Source organism: Echeneis naucrates, chromosome 16, assembly GCF_900963305.1.
Source record: "Echeneis naucrates chromosome 16, fEcheNa1.1, whole genome shotgun sequence".
NCBI lineage: Eukaryota > Metazoa > Chordata > Actinopteri > Carangiformes > Echeneidae > Echeneis > Echeneis naucrates.
Window position 1 is genome coordinate 6840666 of NC_042526.1, and position 19420 is coordinate 6860085.

At 44.5% G+C, this 19420-nt stretch overlaps 2 protein-coding genes across 6 annotated transcripts in view; both read right to left on the bottom strand.

Moving 5' to 3' along the window:
* Positions 1–4: 4 nt before the first annotated feature.
* Positions 5–1810, bottom strand: kcnj11 (potassium inwardly rectifying channel subfamily J member 11). The gene has a single exon (XM_029523159.1). It carries the CDS (start codon positions 1423–1425, stop codon positions 259–261), a length of 1167 nt encoding a protein of 388 aa, XP_029379019.1. The 5' UTR covers positions 1426–1810; the 3' UTR covers positions 5–258.
* Positions 1811–2133: 323 nt separating this feature from the next.
* The window catches only part of abcc8 (ATP-binding cassette, sub-family C (CFTR/MRP), member 8), a 44929-nt gene continuing 27642 nt past the window's right edge, over positions 2134–19420 (bottom strand). For 3 of the 5 annotated variants that reach the window (XM_029523154.1, XM_029523156.1, XM_029523157.1), the window contains 22 exons: positions 18582–18614; positions 17839–17877; positions 17437–17535; positions 15700–15784; positions 15296–15376; positions 14432–14569; positions 14077–14202; positions 13508–13604; positions 11760–12007; positions 9900–10066; positions 9082–9309; positions 8854–8946; positions 7772–7874; positions 7248–7361; positions 6529–6649; positions 6193–6323; positions 6010–6088; positions 5781–5889; positions 5015–5118; positions 3616–3749; positions 2837–2899; positions 2302–2439 (listed from right to left, as the gene is read on the bottom strand). In XM_029523154.1, coding sequence (XP_029379014.1) covers positions 2302–2439; positions 2837–2899; positions 3616–3749; positions 5015–5118; positions 5781–5889; positions 6010–6088; positions 6193–6323; positions 6529–6649; positions 7248–7361; positions 7772–7874; positions 8854–8946; positions 9082–9309; positions 9900–10066; positions 11760–12007; positions 13508–13604; positions 14077–14202; positions 14432–14569; positions 15296–15376; positions 15700–15784; positions 17437–17535; positions 17839–17877; positions 18582–18614 — 2530 coding nt within the window. Of the gene's footprint in view, positions 2440–2836; positions 2900–3615; positions 3750–5014; positions 5119–5780; positions 5890–6009; positions 6089–6192; positions 6324–6528; positions 6650–7247; positions 7362–7771; positions 7875–8853; positions 8947–9081; positions 9310–9899; positions 10067–11759; positions 12008–13507; positions 13605–14076; positions 14203–14431; positions 14570–15295; positions 15377–15699; positions 15785–17436; positions 17536–17838; positions 17878–18013; positions 18020–18581; positions 18615–19420 lie in introns of all 5 variants that reach the window. The other 2 variants (XM_029523155.1, XM_029523153.1) reach the window with 2 other exon arrangements.

Sequence of the window (19420 nt, forward strand, 5' to 3'; positions counted from 1 at the left end):
ATTTTATGAGGCATTCTCTTTTATTGCTCTTTGATACATGCAGTCACTCTGAATTACATAAAAAAGATAAAACACGTCCAACCTGATCTCTTCAGGTTGTCCAACAGTCTCCTCTTCTAAATCAGTGCATTTTCACTCTGACCCCTGAGTAAACAGCCTGGTGATGCGTGCATTACATTTCAGTGGCATGGACAGACCTAACGTGGATTATTGATTGCAGATAATGTCATTCAAACTCGATGATTGATTTCATCGACCTCATGTCGACGTCGGGTGGCTCTCCAGCCTGGACCTGCGGGCCACCGTCCGCCGCCTTCTCACCGACGCCCGCAAGGTGATGCCCTCCTTCAGCTTAAACTGAGCGATGCCCCCCACCTCGTCCAGTTTCTTGGCGCTGCAGCACGGCGTCGGGACCTTCACGGTGTTGCCGAACTTGGAGTAGTCCACCGCGTACATGCCGTCCTCCTCGGACACCGTTGGCACGAAGCGCTGCCCCCACAGGATCTCCTCCGCCAGGTACGACGTCCTGGCCTGCGTGGTGATGCCGGTGGTCTCCACCACGCCCTCCAGGACCACGATCACCTCGATGTCGTGGTGCTGGAGGTCGGAGGCGGACATGTCGTACAGGGGGCTGTCCTTGTCGATCACGTGGCAGATGATGAGGGGGGACACCAGGAAGACGCCGTTGGTGCCCACCGGGTTGTCCATTTGGATGTCGATCTGGTCCAGCGGCACCACCTCGCCCTCCTCGGTCGTGGTTCTCCGGACCACCTGCATCCGCACGGTGGCGCTGATGATCATGCTCTTCCTCAGGTCCCCGATGCGGATCATGAAGCAGAGTTTGTTGTTGCGCACCGAGATGACGGCGTGCTTGCTGAAAATGAGCGTCTCCGCGCGCCGGTGTGCCTGCGCGGTCTTCATGAAGATGCAGCCGAGCATGATGGCGTTGATGACCAGACCCACGATGTTCTGCACGATCAGGATGATGATGGCGGAGACGCACTCCTCCGTGATCATCCGCCCGCCGAAGCCGATGGTCACCTGGACCTCTATGGAGAAGAGGAAGGCGGAGGAGAAGGAGTGGATGTCCGTTACGCACGGGACGAAGTCGTCCCCTCTTTGGTCCAAGTCGCCGTGCGCGAAGGCGACGAGCCACCAGATCATACCGAACAGAAGCCAACTGCAGAGGAAGGACATGGTGAAGATGATGATGGTGTGGAGCCACTTCAGATCCACCAGGGTGGTGAAGACGTCCTGCAAGAAGCGGCCCTGCTCTCGGATGTTGGTGTGCGCCACATTGCAGGTGCCGTTCTTGGCGATGAACCGAGCTTTCCCCGGTTTGGCCTTGAACTTGGGCTGGAGGACATCTTCGGCGAGGCGCGTCAGCAGGTAGTCTTCAGGAATGAGTCCCTTCCTGGACAACATGGCGCTCCCATACTCCGCACCTGCGGCGGCTCGGTAGGTGCTGTCTCTGCCGGGCTTGCTCAGCCGCCACCCCCACCCCCCCCCCCTCCTCCCCCCGCTGCTTCCTTTCTTACCAGTCGGTGCTCCTCGGCAGCTGTCGGCCTGCAGGCGGGAGAGTCTTGTTGTCGCCCGTTTTTTTGTGGAAGTATGCGTGCACCTCACGTGTCCTCGGCATCAGGCCCGGTCCCATGAGGAGGTTCCTCTTCCAGCTCCACAGCTGCCGCCGTCACTCAGCTCGGACGGCGGCGGGCCGCTAAGAAAACCCGGCGACAACTGACACGCTGCCTGCGGACGCACGGAGCGCTGAAGTCGGTCGAAGGCTGGTTCAAGTGGCGCAATTGGCTCCGTGCTGACTTCTCCACTTCTCAGCAGCGCGGTAACATGAGATGGAGACTCCCGGGGGCCCTCCCCACCTCGGAGGGGCCCTTCCTGTCGCTTTCAGTGAGAAACCAGGTTAGAGTCTGAGACCTCCGTTTGGTGTAAACTTCAGCTGCCTGTTTTTATCTGACCTTACTGTTCGCCCTCTCCAGATTTTATTTCCATCCGTATAACTTTCTAATGAGGCTCCTTTCTTCAGCAGGTGCTGCCCCCCGATCCTTCTGGACCACATCACCTCTGCTGCTCAGCTCCAGGTCTCTCACACACCATCAAAAAAGAAAAACATCTATTTGAATGATAATTTATTGACTTTAGCTTCAGTTAATTTTATTAACAAAAAATGACAATTCTTTATGTACAAATATTATACAACATGATTAAAAAATAAAAGGAATATATTCCATGGGACAATTGCACTTCGAATGTCTTCCTTATATGCTCCTTCTCTCTTCTCTTGTGCTACTTGTCTGCTTGCACAAAGGAGGCGAAGACGCTGTCCTCCGTTTCCAGCAGGGCCTGGGGTCTGTCGCACTCCAGGATGATGCCCCGTTTCATCACAATCACCAGGTCGGCATTCAGGATGGTGTGGACGCGGTGCTGTGCAGGGAGGGGAGGAAGAGAAGAAGAAGCTGCTTCACTCTGTCTCTGAGTCTGAATGAGGTTTAGCACACAAATGGTCTCACTGCACAGCTCTTCTTTCACTTTGACAGGAATAAGTGCAGTATTCATGCAACTCTGAGGCATTTTAACTGATCTTTCACTTCGCTGGTAAATTTCCATAACGATCCAGAGGAACAAAGTCTGGCATCAGCTCAGATTTCACCTTTCTGTCCTTTCTCCCATAAAGGTTTACACCAGCTCTGTTTCCACGCTGCACGCTTGAGAAAGGTCAGCACTTTGCAGGAAGAATGATTTTTTTTTTTTGGGGGGGGGGGGTTACATCCATTAATGTGAATCCTCAGAGCACCTGATACAGCGTGGGGGAGATACTCACTGCTATTGTAACTACTGTCCGGTCAGCAAATGCAGTCATCACCACTTTCTGCAGGATGCTCTCCTGTGGGGACGGACGGAGAAGAAGTTAACTCAGACTCATACTGGCTGCTGCTCATGCTGCTTAAAAAAAAAAAAAAAAGGCTGCTGGAGCTTAGTTCTCAAATGATCTGGTCTTATTCCTCATCTCTTGTCCCTGATTAAAAGCTCATGGGCAGCGCTGCTGCACTGTTGTCAGCTAGAAATGTCACCCTTTGTAAGTGATTGCACGAGAAAGGGTCTTAAGTAGGAAACCATTTGCCCCCAGGCTCTAACTGCCCTCAGTATTTTCCATCCATCTCAGTCGCTCTCTTTCTGCCTCTTGCATGCCACATCTCCTGCTGCAGCTTTCTTATTATATATATATATATATATCCAGCTCTGATCATAATCGGTGAACTGATTTGCATTTTTGTTGCTATTACAAGCTAATATTGTCATTTGTGAAACACAAAAACAGATTTTCCATCTTTAGAATTTATATATTCATTTACATATGATACAAGCGCAAAATTCAGAATTGGGCGTGTATCTCTTTAAATTCTCTGTCGCTCCATGTTCATTATTCTTTGTTTCTGGTTCCACCTTGAAAATGGCCAGCTGAACTTTGTCTCTTTCCTCTCCTCCATTTACTTCTGTCATTTCCTTATCCCTTCTTCCCCTCGTGTGTCTGAGCTTCCTCCTTCATCATCACCCTTTCACTCGCTGCCTTGCTTACGCTCTCTTTTTCAACACACTTACTGTTGCCATGTCGATGGACGCCGTGGCTTCGTCCATGATGAGGATGCTGCTCTTCCTGACAAAGGCTCTGGCCAGACAGAAGAGCTGCCTCTGGCCCTGACTGAAGTTTTCCCCTCCCTCTGTCACCATGGCATCTAAGAGGAAAAAGAAAAACATTTCACGTGATCATTTCACAAAACAACACAGTTCGTTTAACTTGAGTTTCAAATTGCTTTACATATTACAGCGCAACAACAAAATAATTTCAGCCAAATAGGAAGAGAAATTAAAGTGGTCATTAATATTCCAAGTTTATAAATCAACATCGTATTGATTTCTCCTTGTCTGTTATGAACGAGACAGAGTTATTGTCTCCAGTGAGCTCTCAGTCAAGGCACCTGTCTTTTTTTTTTTTTCCACACCACTGGCTCTGTTTGAAATCACCAGGGAACAGTTTCCCAGCAAGTTAATTCATTTTTAAATGGTTTATTTTGATGGAAAGCTTGGAGTTGTTTAAATAAACACCCTGCAGTGATGAAGTTCAGACTGATGCCAAATGAAACCCCCAATGATGGAGAAAATATTTTGATAAAATTACTGTGGTTATTTTGATTAGCAGTAGAATTATTTTTGTATTTTCTTCCTGTTGCAAAGATAAAATGTTGAAAACAAACTGTTTGCAATTTTCGCAGTCATATTCCAGATGTAATTTAAGCAGACAAGGCCACCTTTACAAACCTCTCTATTTCTGCACCATTAAACACAAACCTGTCTCTGTTCTGCTCCTTCAATTCAATTAAGGGGGAGAATTAATTAGCTATTAACTCTTGAGTCAAAGATAGATGTGTTATTGATCACGTGGCTGTGGTAAACCTAAACTAAAGCACAGGGTGGCTCAGTGTCAGTTTGTAACACACATATTTACTGGTGTCACACAGAAGTGAGAGCAGCTTTAGGTCACTAAAATCGTTCTACCAAAGCAGAACGATTTTAGGTGAGCTGAGCAGCAGGAGGCTATTGTTCCACCAAAGAAGTGACCCAGAGCTAAAGAAAGCCTCAGTGCAGCGGGGAGGCCCCAGAGTCAGCATACCACACATTCAGCATGTGCAAAATGTAGAGAGAGGGAGGGGGCAGCTCACATAAAACAGCCGCAACAGGGGAGTTAAAAAATTCATGCTCATGTATTCTGATACAGGAGCTCCATCTTCGTATCAAGACGGCTGTCAGGTGTGAGAGATGGCTCAGTTTGCATTCTAAATTATCTGCCTGTTTTTATTTACTGAGCATTTCAGTTCATTAAACGCGACCCGGAAACGGAAAAAGCGGTGGAAGACGGCTGGATGGACGGATGAAAGCATTATTAGTATTACCTATTCTCTACCGAGAATACACGCGCAAAAAAGCAGGCAGATTTCCTCACCCAGGCCTCCTGGAAGAGACTTTACAACAGGCTTGAGCTGAGCGATCTCCAGAGCCTCCCACAGCATCTCATCTGTAGCCTTCATTTCCGGGTCCAGGTTGAACCTGCCACACACACACACACACATTATCATACCCATCTATGCTGTTGGTCAGTTACATCAGCCAAAGCCTGCAGAGAGGATCCGCCAAGAAGAGCTGCATATTTGAGAACTTGAGGAAGTATTTTTTGCTCAATATATTTGGCACGCTCGTCTTCACAGTCTTCTACTTAAATCAGCTAATTATCACAGCACAAGCAATCCTCATCGATCAGCTTCACCAAGGTCCCCGTCAGTCAATATCAGCTTTCACTCTGATCTGAAATCTAAGTGAAGCCTCATGTGGTCAATAATTCAATAAAGGGAGAAAACCTTTATTTTTCTCAGTCGCCCAAACGTGAGACACTAAAAATGTAAATAACTTATACTGACTACATTTCAGTCGACACTTAAACTGTCTCGTCTGCTCTCCGCCTGACATGATGAAGCTTTTATGGCGACTGGCACTGATGTCTAAAAATAAAACCCCTCCAGCAGAGTTTTCAGAGGAATGTCCTCTTATCTGGAGAGCCTCTGCTCTGCTCAGATAAGTGTGTCTGAAGTGTGTCACACTTTTGCCAACGGCTCTTGTTACTGGAAAGGCTTCATTCTTCTACTAAAACTATTGCAGCTCACTGCTGGGACACGTCCATCCTGTCGGAAAAACCACAGTGAAGTTCTTAGTACCGGATGGTGCCACTGAACAGGATGGGGTCTTGGAGGATGATGGACAAGCGAGACCTGAGGGTTTGGAGCGGCAGCTTGGCGATGTCGATGTTATCGATCACAATCCTCCCTGGAAGACAGAAAAATAAGCTACGAACGCAAAAACCACAACACACATGGCCTGTAACACAAAGTTTCTTTTGTCATTCAATCATTCAAATTGCAGCTTAAGACCGATGTGATCATTGACCTTCAAACATGTCCACCATGCGGAAGAAGGCCAAGGAGAAGGAGGACTTGCCACTTCCTGTCCTGCCACAGATCCCCACCTGAAGACGAAGACATCTGAATCAACGCTCAATCGTTCAGCTAAAAGATGTCATCATTTCAGAGACCACATCCTGGGCTTCTTGTTTCACTCCCTGCGGTTCACCTTCTGTCCAGGGTTGATGTGCGCGTTGACATTTTTCAGCACCGGCTTCAGCGTGGCGTCGTAGCGGACGCTCAGGTTCTGGATTTTGATCTCTCCCTGTTGGGGCCAGCCATCAGGGACCTGAGACACCGCTGAAAAGGACACACAAACTCAACCCACTCAACATGTTGACATCATTGTGGTTATGTTTGGTACAGATGTCTTTGAAAATTACAAATCCACTGGGCCTCTTCCTCTTTTTTATTAATATTACAGGGATCAGTGTACGATCAAAATGGCCAACATAGGCCAAAGTAGACGCCACATACAAACTGGTGACTGTGGTGCTGCACTCACTGAGAAGACCTTCATAATTCTCCGGTTCACTTTTCAGCAGGCCGTTAATCCTCTTCACCGAGCCAAGCTGCACTTCCATGTCTGCCAGATTACGCACCATCCAGTTCATGTAGTTGGACACCTGATATGTGGAGGAGGAGGAGTGGAGAGCAGTTGGGTAAATGTCAGAATATAGACGCACACTCAGCCTTCTCAACTTACTGGATGCTGTTGATATTAGTTCCACACTTTACATTGAATCACTGTCCTGTGACAACCTTGTATCTCCACAACACCAATTCTTCCAAGAGCAAAGTAAAAAATAATCCTGTTTTCAGATCACCGTCAACTTTTCAGATGGCCTTTCCAGGAGTTTATGCAACTTTAGATTTTTGAGTAGTTTCTCAACATTCACTTATTCAGTTTATCTAAAACATGTAAAAACATTTGAGGATACTTTCACTTTCACTGAAGAGCTACAAGACAGTGACAATGACAGAAGATTTACAAGCGTCAAGATGTAACTGTGACATTAAATTAACTACAAAATAATTGACATCTATTTATTTATTTTTTTTATTTTTTTTTTTTAGTAAAAACAGGAGAACGTTTTCTGCAATGGGGAAATAAAAATAGGATGTCAGGAAGAGTTTGCACTAAAATATCATTTTCATAAACTATTCTTGGCCCTTAAACAGTTCAGCTTTGCATCAAACGACACACAACAAAGACAGTCTCACCATGAGTGCGTATGTCAGTCCCAGCCCCACCAGTCCGGGGGATAACTGGTTGTATAGAGAGTTTGTGATGGAGGCTACAGCTGCCAGGAGCACCACACAGGCTCCAATGTACTCCTGAAGAAACAAAACATCACAGCACGGCACTGTGAAAGCGCTTCACTGAATAATTCTAAGAAAGCAAATAACATAAAAGGTGATTGTTTATCATGCGTCAGTTAACGTCAACACACATCACAAATATGAACATATGCCTGCTTGTTTTCTTTTTCACATTGATGTCATATCTCATGGTTATCTCTCTGCTTTGAAACGCGAGCAGCGTGCAGTCCATACATAAAACATGACATGAGGCCCGCATTTCATATCAGTAATGGGAGAATGGAAAATTCAGTTTTCTGGGACCCCGAGAGAGGGAGCAGTTACACAACGACATCATCGTTGTCGTCGTGTGGAGCAGACGCTGTGTGACAAACAGTAAACGGGCCAGAACTTTAAAGAAGAGAACAGATGGGGATGATTGTTACCATGCGGACCTCCAGCCATCGATTGGCTGCCGTGAGGAAGAGTGAGGCGATGTTGTTGGCATCGGTGAACTGCAGTAACCTCTGTCTGAACCTGGGCTCATACCTGCCGAAAAAAAACAAAAAACAAAAAAAGAAATCTGTCATTATCCTCACAGCCTGTGTCACTCATCTGTCACTGACTCCATCTCACTTTATTAATTAAACATAATGACCTTTCTCTGTGAGCGTTCTCATTCACCCAGGTCATTGTTATCCAAAGAGAGCTGAGAAGAGAGCGACTGGACTTTTTATGAACGACCTTTAAACTGTAAGTGTCCTTTTTATTGCCCTCACTGCATCGAGCTAAACATGTAGCCTCTTTGTAACTATGAAGGTCCTGAGAGAAAATCAACATCATGCCAAATACATGAAATTTAATCAAGATGAATTTGGATGCATAATGTTTCTCTTATGTGATGGAGGAAAAGTGGGCGATTTTAGAAGCTCATACATTTTAATGCAAAGTGAAACCAGCGCTGAGGTTTTTGGTAATGAAAAATAAAATGGAGATGGAAATCTCTTTTCACCTAAAATTATTTGAGTTTAGGTTTAGAATGAAATTATAATTTCCAAAGAAAGACTCCTCCTCTGGAGAATGACACTTGAAAATTGAATCTCATTCGATACAGATTTTAAAAAGAATTCAAACTAAGATTTGTAGAGACTAGTCAACCTCTGCAAGGATGTCATTTCCCTTTCCTACATAAGCGTTTCATTGGAGGCTAATGGCCTTTCAAACTCTAAACTGTAAACTTGTAAACATTTTCTAAAGCTCCTCTTGGTTAAAGTAAGATTCCTTAAAGGTGTTTTAACAGAAAGATGAGTATTTATCACAGTTTTCTTTGTCCTGTGAAATCAGTGCAGGGCCCCTTTAATAAAAGGATAAAAGGATCAGCATTTAATCAGTGGCTGACAGGAACTAAAAAAAAAAAACAAAACAAAAAACTCCCTAATCAGCAGTTCTCCTTCAGCTAGGATGCTCAGCTCTCTGCTGTGGGGCCCAGAAATGGCTCCATCAGGAGAGACAGTCTGTCTGTGATTACCTGAATGCCCTTATAGTGGAGAGACCTTCAACTGTCTCAGAGAAGTGAGACAATAAAGGGAGTTGGGTGCTGTCCTCCAACTGCTGCAGGTCCCTGCCCAGAAGACACAAGACCCGACAGGGAAAGGTCAAATAGTTTTGGTCATAAAGCTGAGGTGGTGATGAAAAATGGCATTTTATTTATTAGTAAATGTGAATCAGGGAAATCCACATCAGGTGTTCGACTCACCTGGAGGCCATCCGAAAGTATTTTTGGATGAAGTAGCAGGCGACAGCCAGCGGCAGGAGGGCGATGAGGAAGACAGGGGTCACGTAGGAGATGACGCCCAGGGCAGACACACACAGCAGGGTGGAGCGGGAGAGGCATTCAAGGGTGGTGGGAATGTGCTGGTCGATTGTGTTTGTGTCGGTGGAGAATCTGTTGAGGATGCTGCCGATGGGCATCGTCTCAAACAGCCTGGGCGAGAAAAAGATCAATGAACGATTTCTCATAAAGACTCTGGCTTCTGTTTTGTTTTGGGGTTTTGTTTTTTTTTTTTGTTGTGTGTCCAGAATTTGACATCTGTCTCTTTCCAAAAAAAAAAACCCAAATATGAACATTGTTCATTGTGGTACCTCAGAATTAAAGTAGTAATGTGGACTCGTGGATTTTTGTGAAACTTGAATAAAGAAATTTCTTTAATATGATCTAATGGTTTGGTCATTTGCTATGAAAAAAGAACCTGAATGCATCATCTGAAATGCCCGTGTTTAGCAGTATTTAGCAGTGTACGTGAAAAGATATGCAGAACATGCGAGTGTGCCATGTGCCTGTCTGCATTTTTATGGAAGTGTCAACTCCTGGCTTTTGTGTCAGGAAAGCAGATGGTGTGCTGCGTAATGGGGCGAAAAACAGGGTGCTTTGGGAGATGGGAGATGTGTGTCCTCTTTTAAATGATCCATTTCCTCACAAACACAAAAAATGTCAATGCGCACAAAGCACACACATCTCTTGTGTCTGCTTTATCTAAAACGAGGCAGAGCTGCAGCGCGTGCACAGACTTTCACCTCATGGGGGCCAGTATGATCTTGTTGAGCAGGTTTTGGTGCAGCTCCTTGGCCACTTTGAAGCCGGTCCACTCCACCGCCACAGAGGTGGCCAGACACAGGATGATGCCCAGGCAGCACAGGACGCTGAACACGGACAGATACCATGAGTGACTGAAACCACAGTCCTACAACAGAGAGAAAGAGAGTTATTCAGGACACGGCGGGAGTTTCCGTGTGTGTCTTTGAAGGGGGAGGGAGTTTCCTGTCGCTCAGTTTGCTTGTACTGTAATTATAAGCACAATGAAACTTGGAGGCAACTACTGATAAAAAAAAAAAACAGCTGAAAGACTCTCCTGACTTCTTTTTCCCTTCAGCTGACCTCCTATTTCAGGACTCAATCTCTCCCTCTTAGTTTAAGTATTTCCAAACCTGCATTCCTCCATTTTTCATGGAATTAATTCAAATTCATAGTTCGTAAGAGCAGTCATTTGCATTTAAACGATTACATTTTGCAGTAAAAATGTGTTTCAAGAATTTATTCCAGCACGGCAACATTCATTTTTGTCCCTGAGCTCAAACACAAACAGCAGAAGGAGAGATACACAAATGTAAACACACCTCATGCTAAAACTGTAGCAGGGTTAGGGAGGGACAGGGAGGTAAAGTGCAGGACTGAGGGACGCGTGAGAATCAGTGTCTCATGCTTCGATGTAAATATTTGCATTTAACATTTGCCAAACTAAACCATGTCGGATCAACTCAACTTCATTTAAAATCAAATTCTCTTTGGGCATTAACATTTCTTAATGTTTGACCTCCACACAATTCAAAATATCAGTCGACATGAGTGTGTTTATAGTGACAGTGAACATGGAGTAACAGAAAGTGGTGGTTAAGTACCAGAGTTTGTGTTTGATAGCGGAGCAGGACTTCCAAGTGGATTAGTCAGCAGAAAGCGCAGATTAGATAAACCTGGCAAAGACACACCGAAGCCGAGCCAGATGAGATGTCCTCTGCATTCAAGCAACTATCTTTGTGCTGTTGGCTGTACAGTCAGTGAGTGTGTGTGTGTGTGTGAGAGGAGGAGGTTGTCCTCATCCCCAGCTGACTCTGTCGTTAGCCTCCGCATGAGTGTGTGAAATTTGACCTGGCAGACACACAACCAATTACTCCACACGCGCATATACATATACAAACGCGCACACACAACTGTGTGTTGATGCTGATGACAGAGCTGCTTCATTGGGCCTGGAACAATATGACCTGTCGGCAGCTGTTGTGACCTCAGTGCATTAATTTTGCAGTTTAACCATTGGCAATATTTATGTTGTTTTGTTGACTTTGTTTGTGTGTGCTTGAATCTGAGTGAATGCCAGTTCAGTTAATGGGAATATTAAGGCTGGAAAACGGGCTCAAATTATAAAGGCTGAAGAGGGTCATGTGGGTGATACTGTCTTTCACTTTCACACACACACTTCAGTTTCACCTCAGGTCATATCACAAATTCAAGCCTCTCCATCTTTACATATCCAAGCAGCTCTCCCTCAAAACAATCAACAACAAAACAATTAAATGCTGTTCTACTTCGACACAGACTGCATGGATGCATCTCTGTTGCTCCAATATAAACATGAGACTGAGCTGCAGCTGATGCAGGCTTGCGTGAACAGTTCATCTGGAGCTGGCAGCATCTGGGTTTGTGTTTCAGGTCAATTCTGCTTGGTCGACATTCACAACAGAACAAGTGTTTTTGAAAAGATTTCTTTAATAAAGTCATATAATTCAATCATTCTTCGCCAGTATTGAATGATTATTTATAGATTACATCTTCAGGGAAAAATGCCTGCTGACAATGTTCAAACCAACTCTGTCTCTCACCTGAGCACTACTGCAGTTGTGAGCCGTGGCCTCTTTCTTGGCTGTGATGACCTGCGACGTCCAGTGTGCCAGCCAGTAGTCGATGGCAACCATGAGAGAGTGTTTGAGGAGCTGCGACAGGAGGAGCAGCGAGAGCAGGAGGACTCCGGCGGAGGACAGGTAGGTGTTGCAGGAACGCCATGGGATGGTGGCTCGCTGACGCATCACCTGCGACAGGTTGTCATCATCCTCACTGCTCACGGACTCCTCTGGGATCAAGACAAAGGCGTTAAAAATGGTGACGTCTTGGCTTGTTTTTGTTTTTTTTCCAGAGTGAAACTTGATTATGCCCAATTTTCGATTTCTTCTGGGAGGATATGTTTGTTTGTTTGGTTTTTTTTTTTGGCCTCTGCCTTTGGAAAAAAAAACCACAGCTGTATTTAAATGTTCTCTCCTCTTCTGTGACTCACTGTCAAAATGCTCCCCGCCACACAATATTTCATCCATCCTATATTTATTCCACCTTTCCTTTCCTTTCCGAACAAATTCTTTTTTGATTTTCTAAATTTCTTTTTTTTAATTCCTCTTATCTGTCTTCAAGAACGCGAAGGATGAGAGGGATGAGGGAAAAAATACCGCGGTTTAAGGGTCACAGAAGAGGAGAACCCAGGCTTCAGTCTACGGCACCAAGCAGGTCCTCATTCCCATGAACGGCGTGCTTTTCAGGGGAAATGGAGCAGCCATGACACAAGAACCAGAGGTGAGTCGCTAATGTTAAATGCCTCTCACCTCCTCCTCACCTTGGATGTAAATATATCACACACACAAACACATCATGCAGCAAGCTTTGGAGCACAAGGCTGCATGTGGGTGTCAGTGAAGCTCGAATAAAAATAAGCAGGAGAGCAGAGGAGCAAGAAATGACTGGCAGGGCTAAAACAGACTAAAGCTACCAACATCTACAACCATGACGGCGTTTGGCACATTTTCAGAAGCAGGCGAGACAAATGCTTGTGGAAAAAGCGAGAGAAACGAAAGACTATATGAATGAAGAGGCTTTAATGGTAGAAGCTCACACAGCGGGAGTTTGCTTTGCTTGTCACAATTACGCAAAAGTTGTGGGTTTTGTTTTTTTTTTTTTTTTTTGTGCTGTCTTTCTTTTTAAACCATGCTTTTTGCCCACACCTGCTCGATCGAATATGAGGGCTTGAGCCATCCCACAGCTCCACCCCGGGGTGCCACCAGTTCATGGGAGACAACACAGAACACAGATAAAGAGTACAGCCAGAGCACGACAGCACCCTCAACTGTAATTGCACTTTTTATAGTGGAAACAACGACACCCCCCCCCCCATCCACACATACACACACACACACACACACACACACACACACACACACCCATCCACACATACACACACATACACACACACCCATCCACACATACAGATTCAGTCTCTAGCCACAACATCGGGGCTGCTGATGAGAGGGGTTGTAAAAGTGCACCCATGCCATATTTGTACTGAATATACAGGACAGAATAAACTAAGTAGAGTCAAAAGAAATGAAAGCCGTCGTTAAAATCCCTGAAAACACTGCAGACGGTGTGAACGCTAAAATAAGTTCATGAGTTCACGTTTTTTAATCGCAGGAGATTTACAGGAAATAAACACCAGCAGGGAAATGATAGTCCGCTCATATCATTACCAGAATACACACACACACACACACACTGTTGACACAGTTGTGTTTTGACTCTGAACTCTCACCTTCCTCATCTTCTTCGGTCTTCATGGCCTCTCTGGAGTACATGGCCCTCCGCAGGTTGTTCCTCTCCAGAACGGTCATGCTGGCTCCGTCTGTGTCCTGGAGGAGAAATAAAGACAGCAATCTGATCTTCAACATTAAGCAAACACACAGATTATTAAACTGAATGTAAAAGCTCTTAAACGAAGGGCACGAGTGGCACAGGGTCACAGTGGTTAGCCCTGTTGCCCCACATTAAGAAGGTCACAGGTTCGATTCCCGGCCTGGGACTTTTGCATGTTCTCCCCGTGCCTATGTGGGTTTCCTCCCACCATCAAGACATCACGTTTGGATTAACTGGTGACTCTAAACTGGCCGTAGGTCTGAGTGTGAGTGTGAGCGGTTGTTGGTCTCTGCCTGTCTCTGTGTGTCAGCCCTGTGACGGACTGGCGACCTGTCCAGGATGACCCCGCCCTCACCCAGTGTACGCTGGGATTAGCTCCAGAACCAGAGACCAGAGATAAATACAGTCTGATTCAAAGTCATGAACAATTCATGAGCGCTTTTTCTGGATTTTAAAGTCATCAGTCACCTTCTCAAACTCCTGGTCCTGTCTGTGCATCAGAGTTTTCCACTGCTCGAAGAGCTCAGGCTCAGCCTTCTGGATGTCCTTCAGTGTCCCTTCAGTCTGGATGGTGCCATCCTTCATGGCAATAATCTGATAAAGCAAACACACGTGAACGAAGAAATGCAATCTGTAGTATTAGATGAGGGGAAATCAATCAGTCGTTTTTTTCTGAGATAACTATCTGCATCTCCAATGAGGGGTGTTTACACCATGAATAATTTAATAGTATCATAAATTACTGACAGTTTCAGAGACACACAATATGCAAATCTAGCAAATCTATAGTTAATCGACACACACACACACACACACGTCTTACCCAATCTGCATGTGGTAGATATTGTAGCTTGTGTGTAACCAACACTACCGTCCTCTTCTCTTCCCCCAGGAGCTTCAGGATGCCGTCCTGCATCAGATGGTCACTCAGGTGGATGTCTAAGGCAGAAAAAGGGTCATCCTAAAAAAACAAAAACAAAACAAAACAAAAAAAAACAAAACCACATGGTCAGACTTAGATAAAAACTGTTTGCAAAAATAATTGAACAAGCAGTTTGTTGTGAAGAATTAAATAGTTCAAATAACCTGCTCGGTTGAGGTTTGGTCAAATCTGATTTGCTCATAGACTGTATTACTAGATATCAGCCTCTCGTCATATTTGACAGTGTTTCAGTCAGCTTTGCATTGGCTGGATTGGCCGCGGCCATACAGCACAGAGCTGAATGTGCTCTCCTTCAAACCTGCTGCAAGTAATAGGTTTTAAGCCATCAGTCTGACACTACAAGCAAATTAAATATATTATTAAGCATCTGATAAAGCATTTGATATTTTTAACATTTTATGATAAAACGACGTGACAAAAAAAAAAATCAGCAAATTAACCCCTAAAAAAAAAGTCTCTCTTAGTTGCATCCTGGATACAAAGGCGTAGGACCGACGTTTATTAATCACAGGCTGACATTTTCAAATCTAAAAAACCTATTTAGTTTCCCAGCTCTGCAGCTCAGATTAAGGAGGTGTGCTGCTATTCCTGTCACATCAGAAACAGAATCCCTCTTCAGGCAAAGCTTCAGAAACACTGTTTCCCTCGCAGTACTTACCGCCTGCTAACAAGGTCAACTAAGGGTGCATACCAACGACTGAATCCTTTCTTCTGAAAAAGAAAAATGTCTGTGTGAAGACTCACCAGAAAGACCACGTTGGTCTGTTGGTACAAGGCTCTGGCCACACTGATACGCTGTTTCTGCCCACCAGATAGGATGATGCCCTGCACCAGAGACAGGAGAGTGAGCACAAACAGAATTACTTTGTGGTACAATAACCACTGCAACGAGGACTGAAAGAAAAATTGGCCCCAGGGTAATAAAGGAAGTTGTGGTTTGTTTCCTGCATTATTGGTTCATGACAAAATCCAATATGACAGAATCCTGTGTAAGCAAGGTCAGCTGAGCTTCCTCCAAGCAAAAATTAAATCCTTTCTGCTGCAGTTATGATGATAAATGATCTTGGTGACACTGAACCGCACTCGGTGACCATGACACCACAGAGGATTTTGTTTTTTCAAAAAAGGACCAAAAAAAAAACACCAACCCGCTCTCCGATCTCAGTCTGGTCACCCTGGGGAAGGATATCGATGTCGGGCTGAAGAGAGCAGGCCTCAATGACAGCTTTGTATCTGCATGAAACACAAAAAGAATCCCAGTCAGGACAGAGAGCAGAAGGAAACTGCAGCCCTCCTCATTGTAATGTTAATGTCATTTAGATGATAAATCTAAACCATTAAAGTCTTAAATCATCAAGCACTAAAAATCAAGTATCTCAGCAGCTTAAGACTTGAAAATTTTTGCCCTGAGATCTCACTTACTTCAACAACAGATGGATACAGAGTTCAGGCCAGTTGTCTTTATTTATGTTGTATCCGGACTAAAGTACTTGGGGTTATGCAAAACTGTTAATTCCTCTGCTGATATATTCTTAGTTTCAATATCATGAAAGCTCTTCTTTCCGTAGAGGAATCAGTCCAGACTTTTGTAGTCACATTAGAATGAGGTTTGTTAGTTGTTAGAAATCATCATTGCGGAAGATGAAGATGAATTATTCATCATCTCCATTAAAGCTTTGATGTAACTGTGGACACGATGTCCACAAAAGCTAATAAATGATACAGCAGTAAACACAATCAACAGAGAGGCTCACAGGGCCTTTTAATAAAAACATGTTAATGTAGCTTGAAAGTAAGTGGGCCCATCTGCCAAATAGGCTGGCAGCAGGAATAAAGAGATGAGCAAAGAGAAGGACAGAGGAGATGGAGAATGGAGGACACATGTGGGTACACATCTCTTTTTTTTTTATAGATCATCTCCACAGCAACAAAGCACAGCTGTCCATTAGGTGTATCAAGACATTAAACCCAGAGAGCGCCCTGATGGGAAATTTGTTGTGAGTGTCTGCTATTGGCTTTGAGTGAGCGAGTGTGTGTGTTTGCATGTGTGAGTTAAGGATGAGAAAGTGTGTGTTCTGTGTTATGCCCATGCAGGCGAACGCAACATATGTTTTGAAGGTAGGAGAGTAAATGTAGAAACAGAGTGATGGAAGAGAGCAGCTTAAGCCAGATTCTCCAGCCTCAAAACTGTTTAATGAGGAAGAAACAATCTGGGTTTTTTTTTGGTGAACTGTTTACTTAATCAGACATCAGCCCATCCAATTTACCACAGTGGCCTCAGGGAGCAGGAAGGTTATTGGCTCTCTTTCTTAACAACTTGGCTGACAACATAATTTTTTTTTTCTCCAGTATATTTAACAGCTCGGAGAATAAAGAACATTACATCCATTTATTTTTCGCTGCAGTTATTTTAGAGCCATTGCTCAAACAGCACGGCCATTTCAGAGACAGGTTGAACTGTGTGCCAGGAGGCGGTTCTGATTTAGTTCCCTGTATTCCCACTGATGAGGTGAATGGACCCTGCCGGGCCTCCTTCACTTTAATCAAACAACACTGAAGAGCGGCTGCTCTTGTTGCAGCTTTGAGGAAAAAGAATTGTCACTGAATATGTTTCAGCAGTAGCTCCTGACAGATTAACACAGATGAAGGATTCAGCCTGACCAACGGCCCTTATTCCTGCTTGGGTTCCCTAATGGGAATTAGGGAATCTTGTGTGCTTTCTCATCTCTTTCCTCTTTCCTATCTGCATTTCTAAAGTCACACATGTTTCTGTTTGCAGTGTCCTGCAGTGTCTCACCATCCTGACTATCAGCAGAAGACCCCCGAACCAAATTCAACCACCATTCATTTATTTTAAACCACTCAGTGCAAACATCAGGTCTTACCTTGGCTTTATCATGGGCATCTCAAAGGTGATGTTCTCAACCAGGGTGGCGTTCAGCAGCCAGGGCTTCTGGGAAGCGTAGGCCACAGCCCCCCTCTTCCTATTAAGGCCATTACGACACAGAATCAGAGGTGTCCCACAAACAGATTAATATGGAGTTCTTAATGAGAATTTTATTTCACACATGGTTTATGTTAAGAAAGTTTAACCTCTCGGCCCAAAAGGACTCCGCAGCCTCAGAAACTGCTGATGGATAACAATGATCCCAGTCCTCAAAGACTTGGTCTGGAGATCATTTAAGTCAGAGGGGTGTGTGTGAAGTCAGGGGCAAATATGCAAGTGGAGGGAATGTATTGTTCTCTGTAATCGCTGCAGTTTGTAAAATGTTTTCATCTGAGCTCACCTGACGTCTCCGTCAGCTGCTGCATCTCTGTCTGTGGGGCTGCCAAGAAAACACCAAATGCAAACAAGCACATAAGCATAAGATGATGAAAACCATTTCTCTCTGATCAACAGGTACTGGAACTACACTTTACACCTGTAATGTTGTAGTAAAAAAGTAACACACAAACGCACACCCCAGACTGCGCAGCAATCATGTCACTTCTGAGCAGCCAAAACACAAACAGGCCAACCACTGCCCCACATGAACACAACTGTCATTAGCTGTGATCTTATCCTACCTAAAAATAAGACCAGTGGCCCACCCCAACCCCACCCAGTTTTTCTTCCTGTAATTTGCTGATATGGAAATGAGCATCGACGTTTGGTTCTCAGAGGATCAGATTCCCCAGGCTGACCGGTTCATCAGCATGATATTTATCACTAATCGCTGGTATCTCGCTCATGTCTATCACTTTAAGTTGTCCCATAGCTGCAAACATAGGTAGGCTGTTTGTTGTGGTGAGAGATGATACAGTGATTTATAAGGACGTGTGCACACGTTTGTTCAAATGTTGTAAATAACTGGGAATGTACAGCATCTCTGACATCAGAATGTGGGAGAAACTGGGAAAAATAAAAAGAAACAGCAAACCACAGAGCGCTAAAATAAAACCACTGGTTTCATGCTTGTGTGTGTCTGAGATGTTCACTTGACTGGAGTGAAAATGCAGACAGTGTTGGGCCTTTTTCCACAGAGCTCACCTTTCATCTCCCTCGGTCTCCGGGTTTGGCAGGCTGCAGAAAATAGAAAATGACAAACTATAATTGGAGCTCTTCTGAATGATACTTCAAAGCACTGTTCCCCGTTGAAAGTCCAAAAGTGAAATTTGTACATGGTTGTGATGAAAAAAAAAAAGGCAAGTAAAAGGTAACACATGTAACCTTACAATTCATTACGCTCTGGCTGTTTGTGGCTTTGCATTTGGTCGGCTGTAACTGCGTTGTATTTTTAGCTTTGACAAATTTACACCTCTACCAGCTCTGAGACTGAGAACTGGTTTTATTGCTGCCTCTACTGCAGCAAGAGAGACCGCAGCTGTCAGGACGTGACCTGGTGACTGTCATTTGAGAAGCCCTGCCATGCCACTGACGGATGTAAACACCACCGACTGCCTAACTGTGTGTTTGTGAACTGAATGCACCCAAATGCCCAAATGATATATTTAATCTAAATACTGAATTACTGATGCGACAGTGCGACAATGCGATAGTCAAATGGGTACAGTAAAAACACAAATAACCAGGGCAACGCAGCACTTATAAAAGAGTGATAAGACAGCAAATATTTGACATTTGTTAAATACTAGGAGGCTGTTAAGTATTAACTTAATAGTCCTGTTGTATAGTAAAGTAGGCCAGGCATCCGTATCTGGGCACCTTTATATAATCTCTGGTGATACTGGCTGTTTCAATCTGTCACATTTGTCAGCCATTTTCTGTATAAGTCAGTGACATTTTTACCAAATTTTATATGTGGGAAACAAATGTAATGATAATGTCTGTCAGCAACTTTCGATGGTGCGATTATATAAAAGCACAAC